The following is a 21,515-nucleotide window of genomic DNA, read 5'->3' as shown; positions in this document are numbered from 1 at the left end:
GAGCCATCCCTCTTGTCCCCCTGGCCCCCCTCCGACCTCACAGCCGCCTCCTTCCATCTCTGTCCTGTCCTCTGAGTTACTCTGCACAGAGACTCACAGCCAGGGAGCCCCGCATGCTCTTTGCAGAGATCTCTTGAGGGTGGGCATCACGCCCATTTCGTTCTCTGCTCTACCAGCCCAGCTAGTTCAGCACCTCCTCGTGCCCAGCACTACGTGCTGAGTGGATGCATTCCTGCCTTGAAGGTGTGGGCGCGAGTTGGAGGTTTTCTTCGGTTCTTCGCCTCATGCCAGTTTCTCTGGGGGCAGGCACCTGGGCAGGGGGAGAGAACAGCAGCCCCAGAGGCACCCCTGCCCTTGGTGGGTACGGGTGATGCCTCCATGGGCCCAGGGGCATCTCGGCACCGGACTTGGCTCCCGCTGGTACGTGCTTCAGGACCCAGGTTTTCCAGGGCTGCGCGTCCGCCTGACATAATACGTAACAGTAATTAAGAAATAAGCCGCCTTGCCCAGCTTCACAGCGATCATTTGGCTAAGTAACGACCATGGTCCAGTGCCTCAAAAATCACCATTAGAGTACGCTCCTTAGGGCCATAAAATTTCTCGTTTTCTGCCTTTCATCGGCCTCCCCCTGCAGCCTGTGCCCGGCTTTATTTATACATTCGTCCTCAAACAATGGCAATAAACCCTTTCCCAGCGTGTTGCAAATCAGAAATTTGTCCACATTTTTCCACCACCTTCCACTGCGGACCTGCTCTGCCTGGGAACGGCCCCGCCAGGCCAGCTGCAGCGGCTGGGCTGCGGTAGATTGATGGGGGCACGACGGGATGGGGTTGCTGGGGAGAGAGGGTGGGGAGGGGGCAGCGGGAGAATGCACCATGAAAGGCCTCTGGCTGCCCAGCGACCAGCCTGGGACACAAGGGGCTGTGACTGGCGCAGGGGGAGGGGAGCCGAGGGGAGAGTTAAGTTTCCCCACCCCCTTCCCCTGAGAGAAATAGAAGGGCCTGGAGACTACTGGGAAGCAGGCTTGGCCCCAGGCAGAATCTGAGGGCGATAAAATCCACCCCTCTTGCCCCCCAGGAATCAGGGGGTCGCAGGGTGTCCTGCAGTCCCCACTGTAGAATCCCAGTCCCCTCTGGAGCTCCTCATTGCCCACGTGGACCAATCATTCTTTCCTCCAGCAGCAGGCATTTCCTGAAAGCCCCACTGTGTGCCAGGAACCATCCTGGGCTCTGCAGTGTGAAGTAATGGATGCTATAACCCAGGCCTCCTTCTCAGGGTTACTCTTAGAGATCCAGGAGGACCTCTTGTTTTGGGGGCCCAGAGAGGGCTTAGACTTGCCAAGGGTCACGCAGCAAGTTGAAGGCAAAGTCAGACAAACTTCAGGGTGCAAATCAGGAGCCCCCTAGTCTTTCCAGCCAGCCCCCAGGCTCCCTGGGGACCCTCCTCCGGGCAAGGTAATAGTCCTGTCATCTGGCTGGGGGCCTGTAGCCGGTTTGGGGGGCACTTCTGCAGTGACCAGCTGATGGCTTTGGCCTTGGTCTGGGGAGGGAAGACTGCTCTGCCCCGCGTGCTGCCAGGTAAAGCTTTTGCTTCTAAGGAGGGAGGCCGGCCTCCGTGAAAGCCCCTCACCCGGTGGCAGGACGTGCCCCTTGCTTTTCCCGTGATCCTCTTGGCTTCCGTAGCTGCTCGGGATCAGCCCGCAGCTCTGCCACCTTTAGGAGAGTGGTTCTCTCTAAAAGGGGCAGGATCAGCCTGGCCGGTGTGGCTCAGTGGTGGAGCGTTGACCTATGAACCATGAGGTCACAGTTCGATTCCCAGTCCGGGCACATGTCTGGGTTGGGGGCTTGATCTCTGGTGTGGGGTGCACCGGAGATCACTAATGTTCTCATTCTAATCATTGATGTTCCCTCTCCCTCTCCCCCTCCCTGCTCCTCTTCCCTCCCCCTCCCCCTCCCGCTCCCTCTCTGAAATCAATAAAGCAGTGGTTCTCAACCTTCTGGCCCTTCAAATACAGTTCCTCATGTGGTGACCCCCAACCATAAAATTATTTTCGTGGCTACTTCATAACTGTAATGTTGCTACTGTTATGAATTGTAATGTAAATATCTGATATGCAGGATGGTCTTAGGCGACCCCTGTGAAAGGGTCGATCGACCCCCAAAGGGGTCGCGACCCACAGGTTGAGAACCGCTGCAATAAAGATATATTTTTAAAAAATCAATCAATCAAAGGGGCGGGGTCTGAGCTCTCCACTAGCTTCTGTGGTGGTGAAATGTCACTGCTGGAGCTTTTGTCAGTGGGGTCTGTGGGGTGCCCGGCAGGAGCTCAGTAGCTACCCGTTGGGCCATGCTCCTCTGTGCCCCATGACCCGCAACGCAACGTCAGGTTTCCGAGTTTCCTTTTTAAACAAAGATGGAGGTGGGGCGGGTGGGAATTGCATGGAGGGGAGTGAGCCCGAGGGAGAGAAATCCATGCAGTTCCCATACGACTCTGGGGAAGCTGGAGCCCCAATGTGTCTGTGACAACAGGGGCCACGGTCTCTTGGCTTATCTGTGGCTGCACTTCCGGTTAGAACTGTTCTTAGCAGCCTTCTGGAATGATTACCAGAGAGCTGTTCCCAGTCACCCTGCCCTGGGGTAGCACCCAGTCATAACACAGTTTCCGGCCTCAGGGAACTCCCAGCCTTAGTGTGAAGCCGCCATCTCTATGCGGTGCGTCCCCGGTTTGATGGGGGAAACCGAGTTCCCACACTCAAGAAGGTCAGATGACCCTTTTACAAACGGGGCGATGGGGTGTATTTGGGAAACACAACAGCTGCACTGAAAGTCCGTTGCCAGTCTCCAGCAGGGGTCGGTGCCAGGGGCCGAGAGGATGGCACAGGTGGCAGGTGCCACAGGGATTCACGGAGAGCTCTCCAGGCATGAGTCCCGGAGAACTTCATGGACTCAGTGGCTCTCAAGCCCGGATTTGAAGAGTGGGGAGGGAGACAGCAGGAAACAGTGTGAGGGCACCACCCCAGGCCACAGCGGTAGACGGCCCGGAAGTGCTCTGCAGGGACAGGCACGTGTGGGCCCAGCACGAGGGGGACCTTGAAGACCAGGCTCACATGTGCCACCTGGTGAAGCAGGGGCTCTGGGCCAGTTGTGGGGGTCTCACTGACACTCTGTCATTGACCTAGTTACCCCTTTGAGCCTCAGTTTCCTCATCTATAAAATGGGCTGATAATAACATTCACTAATAACGGTCCTTACCTCTTAGGGTAGTAGTGGGAAACCAGGACTTGCTACAGGAAAGGCACGTGGAAGCTCCAAGTTCGTGCACAGCTGTTTTTGTTCATTCTCTGAAGCCTTTACGCCCAGTCCTGCTGTAGGAGACTGTGTGTGATCACATAGCCCTGGCTTCAGGGTCCTGGGAGCCCCTGGTTTAAGAACTGAACCCAGAGGCAGGGGGTTCCATGGACAGAGGGAGGCAGGGGCTGGGGTCCTGAGGCCACTTTTCATCCCTCCTTTGACAACTTTCCAACTGGCTGCACCCCGCCCCCTCCCCCAGCGCTCTAACACCAATGGGGGCGGGGCGGGAAGGGGAGGGGCGAAGGAGGGTCCGGCAGGCTTGACTTCTCAGGCATATGGTCCTTTCACTGGGCCTTTGTGGGGTGCTGACGGGTGGCCGGGTTGCCTTTTCCTGGCCATGCCCGGCAGCTTCATCTGGCCACGGGGGCCCCAGCTGCTGCTCTTTCCCCTTCGCTGGTTTTAAAGCCTCCCCAGGCCGCCCCAGGCCCAGCTTCCTGAGGGTCTGTCTCCCTCTGGGGCCCTTAGCACCTGCCAGCATTTGTGTAGCAGCTGCAGCACTTACCTGAGACTCCGGCACCCTCTCCTCTCATGGGCACCATTTACAGCTGGGATGGCTTTCCCTGGGGATGGGATGGGATGTGGGGGCTGTGGGCGTGGCTGGGGTTGTGCAGAGCCCCCACCATGGTAGAGTAAGGAAGGGATGGCAAAGGGGTATTCATTCATGCATGCATTCATTCATGCATTCATCCCCATTTTAGAAATAGAATGCTGCTTGGGAGTTAAAAAGCACGTCTAGCATCGATAGCTCTCAGGAGGCAGATCCAGAATTCACAGGAATCCCAGGTCCATCCGACCCCACAGCTTCTCTTCCCACCACCCCCCATATCTGCCTGCGGCGGCCTCGGCCGTGCTCCGTAAGACAGACCCCGTGGCAAGCCCCTTTCAGGAGCTGGCAGAGCTCTGCCCGTTGCCCACTGAAGAAGTCAAAGAAAGCTGTGATTGTTTTCAGGGTTGTCTTAAAGTCACAGGGAGAGTGTGAAAGGGGACAGTGAGCTGAGCCCCTCTGATGGTGGGCTTGCTCCGGCCTCTCAGGCGCCTGCCTACCTGCCCCGCCTCCTGCCCTCCCCCATCCACAGCTGCTGCCCCTTCCAAACTCCACGTTTGCTAACCTGTTGCCTAGGACACCGACAAGTTCAGGAGACTGAGTTGGAAGGGTCCGCATGGCATCTTCATCGTCACTCCTTGCCTTCAGGGCAGGTGACCCTCAGTTTGGGACTGGCTCCCAGTAAGTCTTCTCTTTCGCCTTTGCCTCCGAGGGCTCCAGCCCCCTACAAGCCCTCTCTCCTCGCCCATTGGTGGCGGCTTGTGCTTGGTGCACAGTTTCATGCAGAAAAGCTCCGGAGCCCCCGTGAGAAAGCATGGCTCTGAATGCCGGCAACAACCACACGGTACCATGTCAAGCAGTACTGCTTCCTCCTTCCCAGATCTGCCCCTTCCTGGGAGGCATGTAGAAAGAGCGCCCTCTAGTGGCTGAGGACCGCATTGTGCTGTTGGTACCAAAGCCACGATCAGGTTCAGAGTAAAAAATACGGGGGGGGGGGGGGGGGGGGGGGGCAGCCTGATGGGTTAGATGGGGGCTTCCCAGAGAAGGGAGAGTTTTGTCAAATTTCGGTGCAAGCTTCCTAAGCGCACTTTCCCCCCTCCCCCGTCTCCTTGAGTCGGGAGAGTGAAATTGGGCCAGCTGACGCATCTCAGGGCCTGAGGAGTCGCATAGGATTTGAAGGTAGATAGGACCTACTTGGGTTCCCGCCTTCCGGTGCCTCGCATCCCCCGGGAGGCCTCGCGAGAGCAGGCCTGCAGTGCATTAGATGCAGACGGTTTTGCTGAGTCCCGGCAACCTGGGCACCTCACGCCCAGATAGACGAGGACGCTGTCCGGGAGGGGTGATGCCCAGCTGAGTCGGAAAGGGCGAGGAGTCACGGAAAAGCCAAGGAATCGGCAGGCTGAGATGGGGAAGGGCAGCAATGGCAGAGTTCGGAACGGTCACCAAGGGCAGAGATGTGTCACTGGAGACCACGGCTGAGGTCGGCCACGCCCCAGCATCCCACGTGCCTGATTACTACACGTGGATGTGGAAGCTGGACAGTGACAAAGGCCGGTAGGAAAGAGCGGATTCGTCTGAGGCCTGGTGTTGGAGGAGAGCTCTCCGGACACCCTGGACCGCCAGAAAGATGGACACATGGGTCCCAGAGCACAGTAAGCCCGGAACATGCCTGGAGGCAGAAACGACAGCACGGAGGCTGTCCTGCGCCGGGCGCCTCAGGAGAAATAATGCTGGGAAGCATGGAAGGCGGCAGGAGAGGTGGGAGACCAAACATGAGGTGGGTTTTCGTAAGACAAGCCACAGGCCCGAGCCCCCAGGAGCCGAGCAGGGGCGGGACATTGTGGACGTCATTCATTCATTCATAGGGTCTCCAGGAGTGGGAGCCTCCGAAACGGCATGTAACACACACGCGTGTCCCTGGCACTGTTCCGTGTGTTTTCACCTCCTCACGCGTCCACTCATTCATTCATCCCGCAGGTACTTGAGCGCCCACTTTGTGCCCAACACTGGAGAGTCAGCAGCGAACAAAGAAGACGTAAACACCCACCCCGCATGGAGCGTGTGCTCTGGGGACAGTGGGGGGCAGGGAGCTGGGGACAAACAGTGGAGTAGAGTATTTAGCGCGTGAGATTGCGACGTGGACTGTGGAGAAATGCAAAGCAAGGCGGGTGCATGGGGCCCTACTATTACCCATGTCTTACACGTGGAATCCACAGAACCAGGCAAACTGCCAGGAGCCTGTGCTTTTCAATGCCCCCTCTGCGTGGCCCGGCCCCCCTGAAAAAGGCAGGCCATGGGGGGCTGGGGAGGGGCTCCAGGCGGAGGACCCAGCCTCTGCAAAGGCCTGCAGTCGCTGGGGTTGCTGGCGTCCAGGGAGGGTGGGGTGTGGGGTAGGTTGGGGGCTCACAGGGCCCCTGAATCTCCTGGCTGTGGCTCTGGGCTGGTTGCATGTGAGGTGTGAGGGGAGAGGAGAGGGGTGTCAGGAGGAGTGCAGGGTTTGTCCTGTGGGTGCCTGGGTGGTGGGGCCGAGATGGGCACCCAGGAGAAGTTCAGGCAGAGGAGGTGGCCAGGAGGAGGTCGCTTCCGGGAGGTCTGTCTTGGGGTTCGAGCACCACCTCCCGTTCTGATCCCTGTCGCCTGGCCCTGTGTGCGGGTGAGGTGGGGGTGGGCTCCTGCAGACATTACCTAGATGCACGCACCACACGCCGGTTACAGCTGAGCGGTTCCAGGGAGGAGTGCACGGGAGGGCGCCGCCTGGCCCTGGCTGTCCGGGCCCCCAGCTGAGCTGTAAATGACTTTTCCATTTGCTGAGACCTGCGCCCAGGCCTGTTTGGTATTCAGGGACGCCCCGTCCACACTCGCCAGCTCCCGGCTCTGCCCGAATTACTTGATTAAAACGCATATCAACTATTATGTGATTCGCTTCTCTGCCGCAGCTCGAGCCGGCCTATGTTAAACTGTAATAAAGGCTGGGGTGGGAGGCGGCAGGGACGGGAGTGGGAAGGTGTCTGTGGGGGTGGGGGGTCTGAGAGAAGGACCCCACACCGTAAGGCCATTGCTGGTCCAGAATTTCTGACGAGGATTTGGAGATGTGTCCACTCCCTCCTGCAGGTCCAGAAACTGTGACGTCTCATTTCCAGGCTTTTCCTTGGTCAAAGGGAGAGCAGGGAAGGCTTGGGGGGCAGGGATGGAGAACAGCCACCTGAGTTAGTTTCCATGATCAGAAACGGAATCCTCCATCCCCGGGAATTCACTGCAGCAAAGTCGATTGTCGCTGGGCTGGGAGTCCTGAGCCCTGGGTTTCCCTCCCAGGCCCACTCCCCTGGGATTCCACTGAGCATCTGGAAAATGGGGCTACTCCTGCCGGCCTGGCCCTCCGGGGCTAAGGGGACAAACCGTGTCAGGTCAGTGAAAGGTTTGTGCACTGTAGGATGTGTGCACAAACTTACGGTGCTCACTGTTGCCTTGAGGCAGGACTATTTCAAAGAAACTTTGCCATTGTCCTTCGAAGCCCTATTCATCCGAGAAGCCTTTATTGAGCACCTGCTGTGTGCTGGCACCGCCCCTGTTGCAGTCACGGGTCTCCTGGTGCAGTGGGGCCCAGACACCCAGAGAAGGCGAGTTTGGTGTCTCCCATTGAGCTTGGAGAGCCCCAAGTATTGGCACCGAAACCAGCCTGACGGGCCCAGGAAGTCGTGCCGGGGAGCACCCAAGAGCTGGGCTCTGCTGGCTGAGCAGGCGGCTCCTGGTGGTGGGGAGGCGTTCCAAGCAGAGGAAGCTCCGGTTCAGAAGCTGGAGCGTGGGAGACGGCCTGGCTCGGTCATATTCGGAGGCCGAGAGCTGGACGGTACCACGTGGAGAGGCAGGGTGCGTCGGACACAGGCAGGGCGTGTGTGGTGGGGCCTCGCTGGCGTATCGAGGCTTCCGGGGTCAATGGCTGTGAAAGCTGGTGTTCTCCAGAGGAGGGGGAGGCTGGGGTGGGGGCTGTGGGGCTGCCCCAGCCATATGCTCCCCGCTTCCAGCAGCCTGGCCTGGGCTGGCCTCTGCCCGAGCAGACCTCATCCTGCCCACCCTTAGGGTTCCCCCCTCTCCCTACCCCCACCCTGTCCCTCACTCCCTCCTCACGCTGTTCTGTGGGTCACATGTTTCACACCTGCCCTGGCCCTGATTCACATGGGGACTGGTTTCCTTCATCGGACTGGGAACATCCCAGAACGGGGGGATACCTGATCGCTCTCCCATCACATGGGGAGCTTCCTAAGACAGAGGCTGTTTCCCCCCAAAAGGTTGGGAGGGCCCCACGGTGGGGCTGGTTTTCTTCCTTGCTCTGTATGGGACTCCCCACATCCCTAAGCAGAGAGAGGACCCGGGAACCCAGGAGGGTCCCTCCCCATCTCTCTCTCTCTCTCTCTCTCTCTCTCTCTCTCTCTCTCTCTCTCTCGTGGGGGAGGGGGTCCTATCTCCAGCACCAGCCTGTCCCGCCTCCACGAATCTTCCCGTCGCACAGCTGCTGGAGACAGGAGACAGGGCTGCAGCTGGCCAGGACGCTGCTCCCCTGCCCGCCTCTGTGCAGCTTCCGTTTAATGAATGCGCTCCCATGTCCCCTCGCCCACAGCCCCTCCCTGTGCCAGCTGCCCGGGCTTTCACTGCGTGGAGGACTCAGCCCCAGCCATCGGGGCCTCTCTGTGGCCAAGTCCACCTAATCCTGTTGATTAATTTAACTCGAGACTAATGGGTTCCAGAGGCGGGGAGAGCATCATTGGGGAAACTGAAGTGAGGGCGGGGGGTGGCATCAGGGCTCTTTGTGAGTGAGCCCCCCTCTCTCAGGCTGCTTTGGTCCTGCACCCACCCTCTACCCTTCCTGCAATCACCATTACCATCACCATCAGCAGCAGCAGCACCCTTCATGTGCGTGCCCCGCTACGGCTCCAACTGATCCCCGCAGTCTTCATTTCATTCCATTCTCCCAGCAGCCCCATGGGGCCTGCAGGCATATGTCATCATCTTCATTTTCACAACTGGGAAAACCGGGGTCCAGAGGGGAAGCCACTGATCCCAGGCCACACAGTGAGGGAGAGAGAGAGCCCAGCATCCGGGTGTCAGGCCTCCCAGACCAGGACTCCTGACTAGACCAGAGCTGCCCCAGACGGCCCCCCACTCCCCCCAACCTATCCTCCTTCCCCTTCCTTCTCCAGGAGTGAGTATGGACTTACAGGCTGTGTGGCCTCCATCAAGTTACTGAACCTCTCTGAGCCTGTTCCCCTCTTTGTAAAAGCGCCAGTAGCCCAGTCCGGCTGTGGAGCTGGCACAGACCAAGAAGGCTGTCTTCCCTGGGCTGGGCCAGGGCGGAGGCCTAGAGTCACACAGTCCCGGTCCCTTCGGCCTCTCTCCATCTCTGGCTAGTGGGACAGAACCTTGCTCTCCACTCAGCGTCCAGAGAGTTGTTATGGCAACCGTCAACATCCTAGAGGAGCCTTTCAACCAAGAGGCCTGAGGGCCGCGCTTTGCCTTCCCCAGTCTGGTTTCGGTCTGGGCAGCTCTCTGGGCCCCCAGAGACCCCAGATCTGTGCTGAACAAGGGGTGGGAGGAGCCGGGAGATGAGGAGGAAGGAGACTCAGACTCCACGGTGAGCCTAGAAAGCTGCCCAGAGTTTGGAGGGCCAGGGCACTGGATGCACACGGGGCCCGCGTGGGCACTGAGGCTGGGCAGGGCAGTGTCGGAAGCACCTTGAATGCATCCCGCGGCCGGTCAGTTGCTAACTGCATTCATGCTTTGGGGTACACCCCAGGGCCTGTTCTACTATTTCCTTAAAAATTTACTTTATACGAAATTCAAGGAAACGAATGCTCCCGTGATTGGAAAATGAGTATCATGTCCTGTACGTCGGTGGGACCCATGAAAACAATGTTGCTAATTCTACTAGAGGCGGGTCCTCTCCTTGTTAGAAAGAGGGAACCGCAGTGTTAAATGTGTACTGTCCTGTGTGTAGCCACCAGCCACACCTGGCTGCGTAAATGCGAATGAAAGTGAAATAACAGGGAACATTCAGTTCTTCAGTTGCACTAGACACGTGTCCAGTGCTCGTCCCGCGTGGCTGATACCACCACGTGGAAGCACGCAGGTCCGAGCGTCCCCCCATCGCGGCGTTGCTGGACAGCGTGGCTCTGGACGGAACTGAGGCTGAGTCAGACTGGGGTGACTCCGAGGACAGGGCCACCGGTCCTTCTCACTCAGCTCCTGGTCCCCACTGGAGGGGGGAGTCCGGTGCCCCGCTCACCTGCGGGCGGGCCTCCTCCCTGCCTGCCTGCCACGCCCTGCTACCTCCTTCTGAAGGCTCCCCCTCCTTGCCGCTGTCAGAAAACTGAGGCTACGCAGTGAGTTTCAGGAAACGAGTCCTTGCGATTAGTTGTCTTTGGCTCTGAGCCCCAGACGTGCTGGGGAAGGTGCCCCGGCTGCCAGCTGTGCCCCCCGTGGCCGCCTCTCAGTGACGGGTTGACAGGCAGCCGGGAAAGGGTGGATGAAGGGGATGGATCCAACCCCAGTCTCTGCCTTCAGTCTCTGCCTTCGGCCACGATGAAGGGAGGGCTCCCTTTCCTGTGGTTCTCTTATTGTCATAATCAGGGACAGCCTGGCAGTGACCGATCAAAAGCAGGCATGACTGTCCAGTGGCCAAGGCAGCAGGACAGAGGGAGGGCACGCAGGTGGAAGGGCACTGCCCCATGAGAACACGGCCCCTCGTGCCCTTTGACAGGCCAGGCCTTTGCCCGCACTCTCCCCTCTGCCTGGATGCCTTTCCCTCACCTCCAGGTGACATCTAAGAGGCTGCCTGAGGTTATTGGGGGTGGGGGTGGGGGGGTGGGGGTGGGGGGGTGGGGGGGGTTGTCCCTTGTGGGAGGACTCTCGGCCTATTCACGGAACCAACATTTGAAGCAATTGGGTTAAGAACAGGGATGGAGACAGGACACTATTGCATTTGCTGCCTCCGTCCCTCCCTCCCCCCCCCTTCCTTCCTGCCTCTCTCCTTTCCTCCATTTTTGCAGTCTTTCCCCCAAATGCAATAACATCGTTGTTTAAATGGTTGTCATTTTAAAAGTACTAAACTATAAACAAGTATAAAGAAGAAAAACAAAAGTTCCGCCACCCGGAGGTTAACACCTGCTGATCTTGGACTGTGGTGTTCCATAACGTGCCACCCACCTGCTTTCCCACAGGGGGATGGATCTTTGCACGCTGGTGTGTACCTGCCCTTTTTCTTAGCGTCAGGATTATTCAGGGGTCGTTAATATGCCACAAAGTTATCTTCTTTTCGGGGAATGTGGTTCTAGAAATGTTGACACATGTTCTTCATCATGAAACCACCCCCTGCCTCCTATGTCACCACATCCTTCCTGTCCGTGGAAATAACCTAAATGCCCGACTGCAGCGGAGTCTCGTCTTTAAGGACTGACTGTGCCGTAAAGTGTTGAGCCAGTCCCCCAGGGCTGGGCATGGGGTCGCTTCCCACTCTTCCTTCTGATAAACAGTGCCCGGTGCTCCAGGGGGATGCTCCCTCGGTGCCGTGATGGGCTGGAAGGGGGGCCCAGCGCACCCCTCCATCTCACCAGGCCGCCCTCTCCCTCCCTCTCGCCTGGCCGTAGGGAACCGGCTGGACGAGGGCTCAGACGTGGAGTCGGAACCGGACCTCCCCCTGAAGCGCAAGCAGCGCCGCAGTCGGACCACGTTCACGGCCGAGCAGCTGGAGGAGCTGGAGAAGGCCTTCGAGAGGACGCACTACCCGGACATCTACACCCGCGAGGAGCTGGCACAGAGGACCAAGCTGACTGAGGCGCGCGTCCAGGTGAGGAGGCGTCTCGGGTTGGCACTGCGGCCCTAACCCAGCGGCTGGAATTAAGGAAGTGGGGCGGCCAGGGTCTGAGGGCTCGCTGGGCCCCCGGGGAGCTCTGCAGCAAGTGGTCTGAGGACCGTGTAGACCGATAATGCCACCAGCAATCGATGCAGAGGAAGTGGGCAGCAAGCGTTGGTTGACTGACTGACTGATGGAGGGGGAAGCCGGAAGCTGTGGCGAGGCCTGCTGACATCTCTCCAGGCAACAAGTACTTTAAAGAAAAGATGAGCAGAGGGATGGAGGGAGAGAGGCAGAGGAAGAGAAGAGCTCAAGGGAGGGAGAAAGGAAAAGGGAAAGAGAGAGAAAAGAAGAAAGAGAGGGCCCTAACCGGTTTGGCTCAGTGGATAGAGCGTCCGCCTGCGGCCTGAAGGGTCCCGGGTTCGATTCCGGTCAAGGGCATGTACCTTGGTTGCAGGCACATCCCCAGGAGGGGGTGTGCAGGAGGCAGCTGATCGATGTTTCTCTCTCATTGATGTTTCTAACTCTATTCTTCTCCCTCCTCTCTGTAAAAAATCAATAAAATATATTTTTAAAAAAAGAAAGAGAGGGTGGAAAGGAGGGAGGGAGGAAGAAGGAAGGAAGAGAAGAAGGAAGGACAGTAGCTCAACTAGAAGAGGAGACTCAGAGAGAACAAAAATCTCCAAATCTCTGATGAGGGGAGAAAGTAGTTTGGAGGAAAATTTCTGAACAGGCCTAGCTTCCTAAGATGGGTAATGAGTTTCCCGTTATGGGAAGCATGCAAGCAGACTGGGCAGGCATGGTGGGTTCCTGGTGGGTTGGAAACATCAGAAGAGGGTGGCTAACCCCCTTCACGCCCTCGAGTGTCAGGTCGGTCCCTAGCCATCAGGGGTGGAAGAGGGGGAGTGCAGAAAGAGCAGAGCCTATTGGGGTGCAGGCCTGTAGCGGGGTCGGACTTGCCGCTGAGTGCAGCGAGTGTCCGCCTGCTGGGGAGGGCTCAGGCTGGGTGGTGGAGGAGGAGGTCATGAGGGACAGCTCCCGTGGGAACCATTCCTGGCCTGTCTTCTTCCTGAATGGGGGGCACAGTTCGGCAGAGGGGTCACCCCAAACTGCTCCCTGGGGGCACTTCCATCCGAGGCTAACCAGCCTTTGTTGGGCACCCACCTTGTGCCAGTCAGAGGGCTTGGGCTTCTCGTGCATGACCTGGTGGAGCCTCAGACCCCCGTGTCCGGGTTGGCATGGTCACCCCCAAGCTGTGGGTACAGGAGCTGAGGCTGGGAGAAGTGGCATGCCCAGAGGCAGAGCTGGATTGGGGCTGAGCTGGGCCTGGAGATACCCAGAGACCAGGTTCTTCCCATCCAGGAAGTAGAAACGGAGTCAGAGCTGGAATCTGAAAGCAATAGGGAAAGTTCTAGAAGCAAAGTGGCATTTAACCATTCCAGGAACCAATGTACCTCCCTCCATCCCCCCACCCCCACTCCTGCGGTGGCAGGAGGGAGCTTGGCTGCCTTTGAGAGAGACCCAAGGGGCAGGGCAGGCGGCAGCAGCCAGCTCATCTCATCGCCTCCCCTCCTCTCCGGGCGATACCCGAGCCTGCCCCCGCGGCCTCCCTCCCCTCTGATCCTCCTGCAGCTGTTCTCGGGGCACATTCCTCGGTGCTTTCTCATTCCCACGTCTGGGGGCCACGGCTGCTTCCCACCACCTTGAAGCCTGGCCGCTGCTTGTAAAATCCCCTGGCTGTCAGGGCAGTGCTTTTATTGGCCCAGGAGACCCAGAAACAGGTGTCACTCAAGGTCCAGGGAGGGAGGGAGGGGGCTGGGAAGAGGGGAACAGACAAACCCAGAGTGAGGGGCCCAGGCAGACATCCTCCACATGCTGACTCCCCTGTCAGACTCTGGGCTCCCCCTGGGCAGGGCGGGGTCCCCCTCAGGCTGTGAGCTCCCAGCCTGAGAGCTTTCCCTGCAGAGGCCAGAACAAGAAATGCTTTTTTTTTTTTTTAAAGAATGAACAAAGGGTAACAAAACAAAACAAACAAAAATGGAGACAGGAATGATGGGACATTTGGCCTGGAGAAGAGGAGACTTGGAGGACATGGCTGCTCTGCTCTGAGAGGCCCCCAGGGTAGGACCAGGCCGGTAGGGAGATGTCCTGAGTCCCATATAAAGGTCGGCAGAAGTGAGATCATAGGACTGGGGGCCACAGGTCTAGGTTCCCCTGGGTTCCTGCCTCTGATCAGCAGCAGCACCTTTAACAAATCAGTTTCCTTTCCTGAGACTTAATTTTCCATCTATAAATAAAGGAATTTAACGAAAGGGTCACTAAGGCCCCCTTGAAGTTCCAGGATCCTGACCGACAATCAGGGCTGCCTTGTGAGGTGATGAGATCCCCGTTACCTGAAGCAATCAAGCAGCAGTGCCACATTCCGTCTATCAGAGACCCCGGAGAGGGTTTCTGCCGTGGGTAGTGTGGCAAGGAGCTCGAAGCCACCCGAGCACTGCTTCGGTTTTATGGCTCTAGACCAGTGGTTCTCAACCTTCCTAATGCCACGACCCTTTCATACAGTTCCTCATGTTGTGGTGACCCCCAACCATAACATTATTTTCGTTGCTACTTCATAACTGTAATTTTGCTACTGTTATGAATCGTAATGCAAATATCTGATATGCAGGATTTATTTTCATTGTTACAAATTGAACATAATTAAAGCATAGTGATTAATCACAAAAACAATATGTAATTATATATGTGTTTTCCGATGGTCTTAGGCGACCCCTGTGAAAGGGTCGGTCAACTCCCAAAGGGATCGCGGCCCACAGGTTGAGAACCCCTCCTCTAGACTGTTGAGGTCTCGGCGTCTGATTCTAAGAGTCTATGGCTCAGGGATTTTGCAATCATATGCGATTTTTTAACTTAAATTTTATTTTTCAGTTACAGTTTACACTCAATATTATTTTGTGTTAGTTTCACATGTACAGCGTAGTGCTTACCAGCCGTGGGCAAACTACGGCCCGTTTGAAATGAATAAAACTAAAAAAGAAAAAGACCGTACCCTTTTATGTAATGATGTTTACTTTGAATTTGTATTAGTTCACACAAACACTCCATCCATGCTTTTGTTCCGGCCCTCCAGTCCAGTTTAAGAACCCATTGTGGCCCTCGAGTCAAAAAGTTTGCCCACCCCTGGCTTAGATAGTCCTATACTTTACAAAGAATTTTCCCGTATTTTCAGTCCCCACCTGGCACCATACATGGTCATTACAATATTATGGACTCTGTCCTTATGCTGAACTTTATGTCCCCATGACTGTTTTGTAACCACCCATTTATATTTCTTGATCCCTTCACCTTTTCACCCAGCGCCCCAATCCCCTCCCTTTGGCAACCAGTTTTCATGCCCTCTTCCCTCAGTGCCATGAGAGATGGGTGGGAGAGTGGAGTGATTGAGTCATCTCAGAGACAGAGGCCTCGGTGCGAATTCCAGCTCCATCAATTACTCCCTTCGCTCTCAGGTTCCTCATCTGCAAAGTGGAGATGAAATAATAGGGTCTGAGGATGAAATGACATGGAAATACACACACACACACACACACACACACACACACTTAGAAAGTGGCCAGCACACGAAAGTGCCATAAGTGGGGGTTCATTATGATAGTCCCCTGTCTCGGCCACTGTGAAGGGGGGGGCGGTGGGGGGACGGGGTGTCAGGCAGGAGGACACATGCCTGGGGGCCAGTAACCTCCTCTGGAGCAATCTTCATTTTTAAACAGCTGGAGGCTGACCCCACCCTGGCACACATCTTCCTTGGAGGCAGACAAATCTATTGTGTCCTGTTGCCAAGATCCCCGAGCCTGTGTTTCTTCTAGACCCCAAGGCCGCCCGGAGCTGAATCGCATTTTGGAGGATCTACTCTAGAGCAGCGGTTCTCAACCTGTGGGTCGTGACCCCTTTGGGGGTCGAACGACCCTTTCACAGGGGTCGCCTAAGACCATCGGAAAACACATATATAATTACATGTTGTTTTTGTGATTAATCACTATGCTTTCATTATGTTCAATTTGTAACAATGAAATTGGGGGTCACCCCAACATGAGGAACTGTATGAAAGGGTTGCGGCATTAGGAAGGTTGAGAACCACTGCTCTAGATGGACTCGCTAATTAGCAACTTAAACCAAATCTTTTCACAACACTAGATCCCGTGTCTCATGCACTTTGATGCCAGGCACGATGCTCAACACTTTACATACATTATCTTTACCTTCCTCACCATAATCCTAGGAGGGAGGGAGGGAGGATTAGTCTCCCCAGTTGGCAGGTGAGAAATCTGAGATTTAGCTAAGAGCAGTAACTTCCTGAAGACACACTTCATAGGCAGCTGTGCTAGGACTTGAACCCAAGACTGCCCATCATGTTCCTTTCGTCTGTGCTGCATCGAGAAAGGGGCCAGATGAAATATTAGCTCAGGAAACAGGATGCCCCGGAGAGCCCTCGGTGCCCTGGGGAAGGGAGAAGTCGGGACTTCGGTTTTATTTGGGTGCCAGTTTTCACTCCTGACTTAGCGGCCCCGACTCCTTTCTCTGTGAATCCTGTGCTGGTGAGAACCGGCTGCTCTGTCCACCAGCTTAGAAAGCTGACCCCCGTTTCTCCCCTGGGAGAAAAGACAAGCGATACCAGGGACACATAAGACCCCTCCTTCCAGCTGGCATATCAGCAGGTGTGGTCTGGAGGTCAGGGCGTCTCAGTGATCCTATGCCAGGGAAGGTTGGGGTCTTCACCCTGCAAGGAGGGGCTCCCAATTGAGCCTGTGGCCCCAGTCCCGGCAAAGTCCTCTCTTCCTTCCCTTGTTTGTTCGTTCATTTGTTCATTCATTCATTCATTCATTCATTCATTCATTCATTCATGCAACAAGTATTGGGTGAGCACCTATGGAGCAGTGAGCAGTGAGCAAGGGCTGCAGGGCCTCTGCCCACAGAACCTGGAGCCTGAGGAACGAAGAGAAGCATCGTCAAAAAAACCCACAGTAAATAGGAAAACTGTGAGGAAACACACGTGAGTCTCTGAGAAAAGGCAGCACCTGCTTGAACTTACCTTCCGGGCATGATTAAGGACTTGGAGTCGGAGGAGACGATTCAGCTGAGCCTGCAGGCTGAGGAGTCAGAGAGGGAACAGCATATGCAAAGCTTAGCGGCAGAGATGAGCCCCCTTAGAGCAGCCCCTGTTTGGCGCACTCATTCTCTTTCTCTGGCCCGGCCCAGATCTTGTTGCGCAATTCGGGTAAGTGGGTTCTGGAAAGTCAGGCTGATTTAAGTTGGAACCTTAGATGCACCTGTGTGGTCTTGGCAAGTTATTTGACCTTGGTGAGCCTCCGTTTTCCCTTCTGTGCAATGGGAATAGGAGGACATGGCTCGTGGTTCCGTGCACGGACAGACCGGTGAAGCGCCAGCACAGGGCTTGGAGGAAAGGGAGTCGCAAAGATGTTAGGTTAGTTTTCCACTGATGCCTATTTCACAAACCCCCGTGACTGTGGGAGGTGGTTTCCCCAGCCAAGGGGGCCTGTGCCGGAGAAGCAGAGCGGGGCCTCAGGCTCCGGACAAAGAACTGGTTTTCATCTGGTCTCATCCTGGATTCTGGTGGGTTCTGGGTGCGTGGCTTCCCCCTTGGGGGCTTCCTGGAGGAGGTGGGAGCTGGGTGTGTGGGAACAAGGACAGTCTACCCACTGCCATCCCTCTGGGCAGGAGCAGCTGCAATGGAATGAGCACTGTACCCAGAGTCACATAGCCTGTCACGTGGGCAAGTCACTCACTCTCTCTGGGTCTCAGTTTGCTCATCTGTAAAATGGGGTAATGATCATAAGCCCCTCTGGGAGGTCATGAGGACAGAACGGGACCGTGCCTATGACAGCTCTCTGCAAACTGTCCCCAGCACAGAAAGGTGGGGATGTCCTCCTGGGGGAGGATGCTGCCTGGACGGAGGGTGACAGCGGAGGGGGAGAAGGGGAGACGGTTGGGGTAGCCTTGTTCTAGCTAAGTCTCAGCTCTCCACCAGGAGCCAGGCTGAGGGCTCCATTCTCCACTCTCAACCCCACAGGTCTGGTTCAGCAACCGCCGTGCGCGTTGGCGTAAGCAGGCAGGAGCCAATCAGCTGGCAGCGTTCAACCACCTTCTGCCCGGGGGCTTTCCGCCCACCGGCATGCCCACGCTGCCCCCCTACCAGCTGCCGGATTCCACCTACCCCACCACCACCATTTCCCAAGGTGAGTGCCCGCGCCCCGTCCTGGCATCTTAGCCGTGCCCTTTGACCCTCTCTCCTCCGCCCACCCGTTCCTTCCTTAACAGAGAAGGAATAACAAGGGTTGTATAGTTATGCCCACTTGCCAGCTTCCACAGGGGCAGACGATTAAGACAAAAAGGTGAGGTCCTGCCCTTGAACTTCCTGGCTCTGCCACGGAGCATCCAGTGAGGGTTAGCAGGGCCACCTCCAGGTCCACATCGAGAGCAGAGCTTCTCAACCTGTTAAGTCGCAGGAATCTCCTGGGTCTTCCTATTAAGATGCAGAAGAGAAGGTGAGCTTTGCAGGAGGAGAAAGATTCCTCCCCCCCCTCCTTGGATGCTGTCTCGGCTTCTGCCCTCCCCTTGCCCCCACCCCACCCCCCCACCCCCCGCCAGCACACAGTAGGAATCCCATGACCTGAGATCTGCTTCCTGAAGCCCCAGTAACCTCCTCTTAAAGGGCTGGCAGGCTGGAGCTCTGGAGGCTGAGGAGAGAAGCAGGGGAACTTCTCGGGTTCTTGATGAGAAACTAAACCTTTGCCAAGGATGATGGTCCCGTCTGCTGGAAGGCTGCACGGAGGGGCCCTGACAGAGTGGAATTGCAGCCGAGCAGCTAGGAGCAGATACAGCGGTGCAAACCTTGACCACACCGCTCACTAGCCTGTCACCTCGCACAAGTGCCCCAGCCCCACCGAGCCTCAGTTTCTTTACCTATAAAATGGGAACCATAGTCTTGCTTCATACCCTTAGTGTTTGGAAACGCACCTGGCAGGTGGTTGCTACTCGAAAAAATGCTATCAGGACATGCCTGGATAGGTTAATGGAGGTCTGACTCAGTCCAGACGAGTTACTGAGCGAGCACCCAATGTGTGCCAGGCGCTGGGCAGCAGGGCCGGTGCAGCTGCCTAGAGGTGGCCTGGCAAGTTGGTTGGCTGTCTGTGCAGATTGGCCAGTCCCTAGTGCCCTGCCCAGAAGCCAGCTTGTCCCCTTTCAAGAGAAGATTCATTCCACTGGGTGGGCACTGGGAGGAGGAGGCTCACAGCTCGCTTTCCAAACAGGAGGCTCTTTCCCTCCCTGGGAGACCCCCCTTCCAGGCGAGGCCACTTGTTCAGCCCTCTCCGGGGTCTCTCCACAGATGGGGGCAGCACCGTGCACCGGCCCCAGCCCCTCCCGCCGTCCACCATGCACCAGGGGGGGCTGGCTGTGGCCGCCGCAGCCGCGGACACCAGCTCCGCCTATGGAGCCCGCCACAGCTTCTCCAGCTACTCCGACAGCTTCATGAACGCAGCGGCGCCCTCCAACCACATGAACCCCGTCAGCAACGGCCTGTCTCCTCAGGTAGGCGGCCTCGCCCCTCTGCGCATGGCCCCGTGGCCGGATGCCCACCAGCCCGGCCTTCGAGGGCTCTCGGTGGCTCAGGCTGGTGCTCCCTGGGGAGAAAGTTCGTGCTCCTTCACCTTGGGTCTGTCTTCTCAAGCTGCAGGCCTGGGTGGCCCAGAGGGTGGACGCAGAGAAAGGGTTTGCATAACAAGTTTCCATACCTCTTGTCCCCCTCCCTGCCCCGAAACAAATAGATATTGTGCTATAGATTTGCTCCTGGCGCCAGGCCACCCAGAGCTTGTGAGACGGGCCACCACCCACCTCATGGCTGTTCAGGCCATGAACGCCAGGCATTTTCAGCCAGTGCCTTGGTGGAAGCCGGGCACATTTCCTGGGGACTTGACTGTGGCTGGGGCTTATTCTAGAACCAGGAGTCCTTCCTGGATTCCCTCCTGTGCTCCATCTCCCGCCTCTCACAGGAGTGGCCTTCCAATGCATGGCAGGACCCTGTCCTGTTGGTGGAGAGAATGTGGCCGGGGAGCTACATGGCACTCCCGTTGGGTCTCGGAACTCTGTTCACTCGCGTGTGATTGGTTGCTGGTTGAGTCACTCATTGCCTGGCGGTGCTGTTAGGAGTCGTGGGACCGACTTTAAATGCCGAGGCTGATGGTGGTTAGCGGTGGGTTTGGGGAACAGGACGAGGTGATGCTGAAAGTTCTTAGTGAGTTTGCGGAACTGGCGAGTTCATTCTTGTGGCCGCAGCAGGCTCTCGGATAGATGTGCACAGGGGAAGGGATTAAATCCAAGACGGGTTTACCCTGCCTCCCCGCTTCTGAGACACCTCCCTCTGGTCTGATACAAACTTACCTGAGCAGCTGCAGTGCAGGGGAAAGGGGAAGACCGGGAGGGGTTTGAAGCCAGCTCCTCCGTCCAGGTGTCAGGCAAGGTAGCATCCTTGAGCTCATCCCCTGTTAAACAGAAGAGTGGTCAAGCCCAGTGGCACTAACCTAAGAAAGGTGTCTCCGCACTCACGTGCTGATAGGTCAGAGCACCTGGCACAGAGCCTGTTACCAAATAGGGTCAAGGAAGCATTAGTTCTCTGTCCCATCCCGCCGCCCCCCCCCCCCCATTGCCAAGATAATGTAATTAGTATAGAAACTGTTGCCTGAAATAAAAGGGAGGCCAAAGGGGAGGTCAGCTACAACCCCAACCCCCAGGCCATACCTATCCAGCTACCTGTTTTTGTAAATAAAGTTTTATTAGCACACAGCCCTTCCCGCTGATCTAAAACATTCCCAAGAACGTTAATTCTCTGCATGTTTTCGATTCATTCCTGTTTGCCTCTATTAATGTGTGTCGTTCAGGGCTAATGGCATTGTAGTTCCATCATTTACTTGTGGGTAAGTTCCCTTCTCCTCTCTAAGCCTTGATTTTCTCCTCCACGAAATGGGGACGCTACAGCACCTACCTCCAAGGTCCTTGAGGATTAAGGGAGACCATCTGTGTAAAGCCCTCAGCCAGGTCCATGCAGAGTTGAGTGCCCGGTAAACATGCAGCTGAACGCAGAGCTCCTAACGGTGGTGCTCCAAGCCCCTGGGGACCCACACGGTAGAGGGTGAGGCAGCCTGCAGACCAGGACGTTTCCCCAGTGGAGCCTCTTGGGGATTCAAGGCCATGACCTCCGTCTCATTAGGGCCAAGGACTAACTGGCCCAGCTCGCCTTCCAGAGTCAGGAGATAGACACAACAGGATCCCCGAGCTGGGGGTGGGGGGGGGGGGGAGGATGCTGCAGAGACGCGAGGTATCCACCTAGAATGTGGGCCGGCCTGGCCTCAACAAAACAGGAGCATTGCTTGCGAATCGGAGGGGGGCCAATGAGAGGACGTGGCCAGCCATCTCACTGGACAGACAGAGGGCCCAGGACACATTGGCAGGACCAGGGCTGCGTTCAGGGCACCTGTCCCCCTGATCACTGCTCTTCCCAGCCACACTGGTCTCAATGTGGGCTGAGGTTTATCCCCCAAGCAGCACTCTTGCCACAGGTCAGAGGAGAGCCTGGGAGACCAGGCCCCTTGCGGCGTGGTTCAGCGGGGGATGGGGGGGGGCGGGGAGGGGGGCTGTTAAACAGTGTGGATGTTCCATGCACCGTTGGGGCTCAGAAGGGAACCTCAGGGCGGGAGGGAAGAGG

The 21,515-nt window shown here is 56.9% G+C and overlaps 1 protein-coding gene across 1 annotated transcript in view; it reads left to right on the top strand.

The window, feature by feature from the left end:
- PAX7 (paired box 7) overlaps positions 1-21,515 on the top strand; it is a 99,567-nt gene that overhangs the window by 41,069 nt on the left and 36,983 nt on the right. Inside the window, exons 5-7 of the mRNA XM_059691024.1 lie at positions 11,532-11,731; positions 17,826-17,991; positions 19,143-19,345. Coding sequence (XP_059547007.1) covers positions 11,532-11,731; positions 17,826-17,991; positions 19,143-19,345 — 569 coding nt within the window. The remainder of the gene's footprint in view (positions 1-11,531; positions 11,732-17,825; positions 17,992-19,142; positions 19,346-21,515) is intronic.

Source organism: Myotis daubentonii, chromosome 3 (genome assembly GCF_963259705.1).
Source record: "Myotis daubentonii chromosome 3, mMyoDau2.1, whole genome shotgun sequence".
In the NCBI taxonomy this organism is placed as follows: Eukaryota; Metazoa; Chordata; class Mammalia; order Chiroptera; family Vespertilionidae; genus Myotis; species Myotis daubentonii.
This window is presented reverse-complemented; position numbering and strand designations above follow the sequence as displayed.